Source organism: Erythrolamprus reginae, chromosome 8 (genome assembly GCF_031021105.1).
Source record: "Erythrolamprus reginae isolate rEryReg1 chromosome 8, rEryReg1.hap1, whole genome shotgun sequence".
Classification (NCBI taxonomy): Eukaryota; Metazoa; Chordata; class Lepidosauria; order Squamata; family Dipsadidae; genus Erythrolamprus; species Erythrolamprus reginae.
In genome coordinates, this window is record NC_091957.1 from 17,859,861 (window position 1) to 17,862,521 (window position 2,661).

Genomic DNA, 2,661 nt, shown 5'->3' on the forward strand with positions numbered 1-2,661 from the left:
GGCTCTGCTCTCTATGAGGGAGGGAGCAGCCCGCATCTAGTACAGTATAGGCATGTATGCATGGTGTTTTGTGTGTATCTGCATGTATGCTTCGTGTCCATATGGGGTTTATGGACATATATATGCCTGCATTTATACAGACAAGATAGTGTATGTGTGCATATACATATACATACACACGCACACAATAAAGGCTACCATATACAGTATACATATAGGCCTCCGTGTGTATATATATTATATACTATATACACACGTGTTTGTGTGTGTATGTGTATGTGTATATATGTATGTGTATGCATACATATAAATATATACACACAGCAAAAATGTTATACACACATCATATATACATACATACACACATACATATATATGGGGAAGGAAGGGAAAGAAAGGAAGGAAAGAAAGAAAAAAGAAAGAGAAATAGATGGTGGAAATAGATCTAAGATAGAAGATAATATAGATAGAAAGATGAGAGAGATTAGACAGATATGACAGAGATAATAGACACAGAAGACAGACAGACAGACAGACAGAGATAAAATGATGGATCTATATAGGAGAGATAGATTAGATAGATGGGTGGATGGATGGATATAGATGAGAGAAATTTATAGGGTGTCAAATTTTTAAACTTTCAATTTCCATTTACAGATGCTCAAAAGTTGTGACATTATTTTTATTATTTTTTAAAATTCCATTATTGTTATAAATAATTCAAGGCAGCGAACGTCTATCCAGTGCTCCTTTTCCCCCCTATTTTCACCACCACAACCACCACCCTGTGAGGTGGAGAAAGAGGGAGAACAGGCCCAAAGTCATTTCATTTTGCATGAAACAAGAAAAAAAATACACTCATGGTTTTGGTGATTAGGAGGAAATGGAAAAAAGCCTTTTTGGTAATCCTAAAACAAGATCATTTTGTAATTATGTTTGCTGTAAAGGAAATCAGAAATTTCTTTGTTTTTTAATTGTTTCTTGTTGCACGTTTGTGTTTACGTTTTTCCCTTCTCTTTCCTTCTTTCTTCGTTCCGTTTCAACTAGTTTCTGTTCATTTTCAGGTTCTTAAAAAAACTAGAATTAAAATTTCCAAACTGTTAGAACCTAGAACTGTTGCCTCTTACCAGACACTCAGCTTTCCCTGTGTTAAGCATTCTTAATAAATCTGTTGTAGGTAGAAAATTTTGTCTTCAATGGAATTCCTAGCTAAATAAAAACTATTAGTTAAATCTTCCTCTGATTAAAAATTAAAAAATAAAAAGGAACTCTGGTTTGCTTTGTCCAAACTACCTCATATTGGGAAAATTGGGGGGGGGGGGATCTTCATTCTATAAATAAATAAATCTCCATCGAGAAGGCAAAGACATATAATTAATAGTGCATCGTTTATCTCATGGAGTTCAGTCACATTTCTCGTGGTGGATCTTATCTCTGGAAACAGGGTGAGACTAAATGACCTCTAGGGCTCCTCAAACCTCTTACCTTAGAAACATAGAACATAGAAGATTGACGGCAGAAAAAGACCTCCTGGTCTATCTAGTCTGCCCTTATACTATTTCCTGTATTTTATCTTAGGGTGGATCTATATTTAAATTCAGTTACTATGGATTTACCAACCACGTGTGCTGGAAGTTTGTTCCAAGCATCTACTATTTCAGTAAAATAATATTTTCACACATTGCTTCTGACCTTCTCTGCTGAAGAGTAAAGAGGATGCCCAGCTCGGGGGGGGGGGGGGGGAAAAGGAAGAGGCAGATTTAATTTGTACTGTCCATTGCAGGAGGACATGGAATGAAGCTAAAATGACTTTCTCAGGCTAAACGACTAAAACCACAATGATGGGAAGGTGGAATCTACACGATTCAAAAAAAAAAAAATCAGCAAAAAGTTTCCAAATGGGTATCGAAGGTGAAGTTGTCCTCCAGTTGTTCTGCCCCCTTTTTATTTTTCAAAAGGAGCCAGGAGAGAAGAGGAGAAGCGGACGCCTCCTTAATTACGTGGGGGTGGGGGGACACAGACAAAAACCGCCGTCACATTGTAAGGCCGCGGAAATTGGGTTCGCTGCAGGGAGCCAAAGCGGTTTGTTGGTCCAACAGCTTCTCCAGGATGTTGAGCTCGGCGTCCCGCTTCTCCGCCTCGTCCGAAGGGGTCCAGGAGAGGTCGTGTTGCAGCTTGTAGGCAGCGAGGAACTCGCTGGGGCAGCTAGTCCCCCACTCCTAGAGGGAAGGGAGAAGGGAGAGCGTGAAGCAGGATTCCCACGAAAAGAACAATGTACCACCCTGATTTTCTCAATTCTTCTGATAAAAGGAATGGGACTAAAATGAAATGGATAGATAGATCTAGATTCTAGATAGATATATGATAGAGATAGCTGGATGGATGGAGGATGGATGGACAATCAGAGATAGGTAGGTAGGTAGGTAGGTAGGTAGGTAGATATAGATAGAAAGATTAGAGAGAGAGAGAGAGATGGATGATAGATCTATATACATATAGGAGAGAGACGGATGGATGGAGGATGGATGGATGGATGGACGGACAGAGAGATAGATAGAGAGAGAGAGAGAGAGAAAGATTAGAGAGAGAGAGAGAGAGAAAGAGAGATGGATGATAGATCTATATACATATAGGAGAGAGAGAGACAGAGGATGGATGGAT

General features: G+C 39.2%; 1 protein-coding gene across 1 annotated transcript in view; it reads left to right on the forward strand.

Moving 5' to 3' along the window:
* Positions 1-2,109: 2,109 nt before the first annotated feature.
* The window catches only part of SLC45A1 (solute carrier family 45 member 1), a 15,085-nt gene continuing 14,533 nt past the window's right edge, over positions 2,110-2,661 (forward strand). Inside the window, exon 1 of the mRNA XM_070759676.1 lies at positions 2,110-2,151. Within this exon, the coding sequence (XP_070615777.1) occupies positions 2,110-2,151 (42 nt within the window). The remainder of the gene's footprint in view (positions 2,152-2,661) is intronic.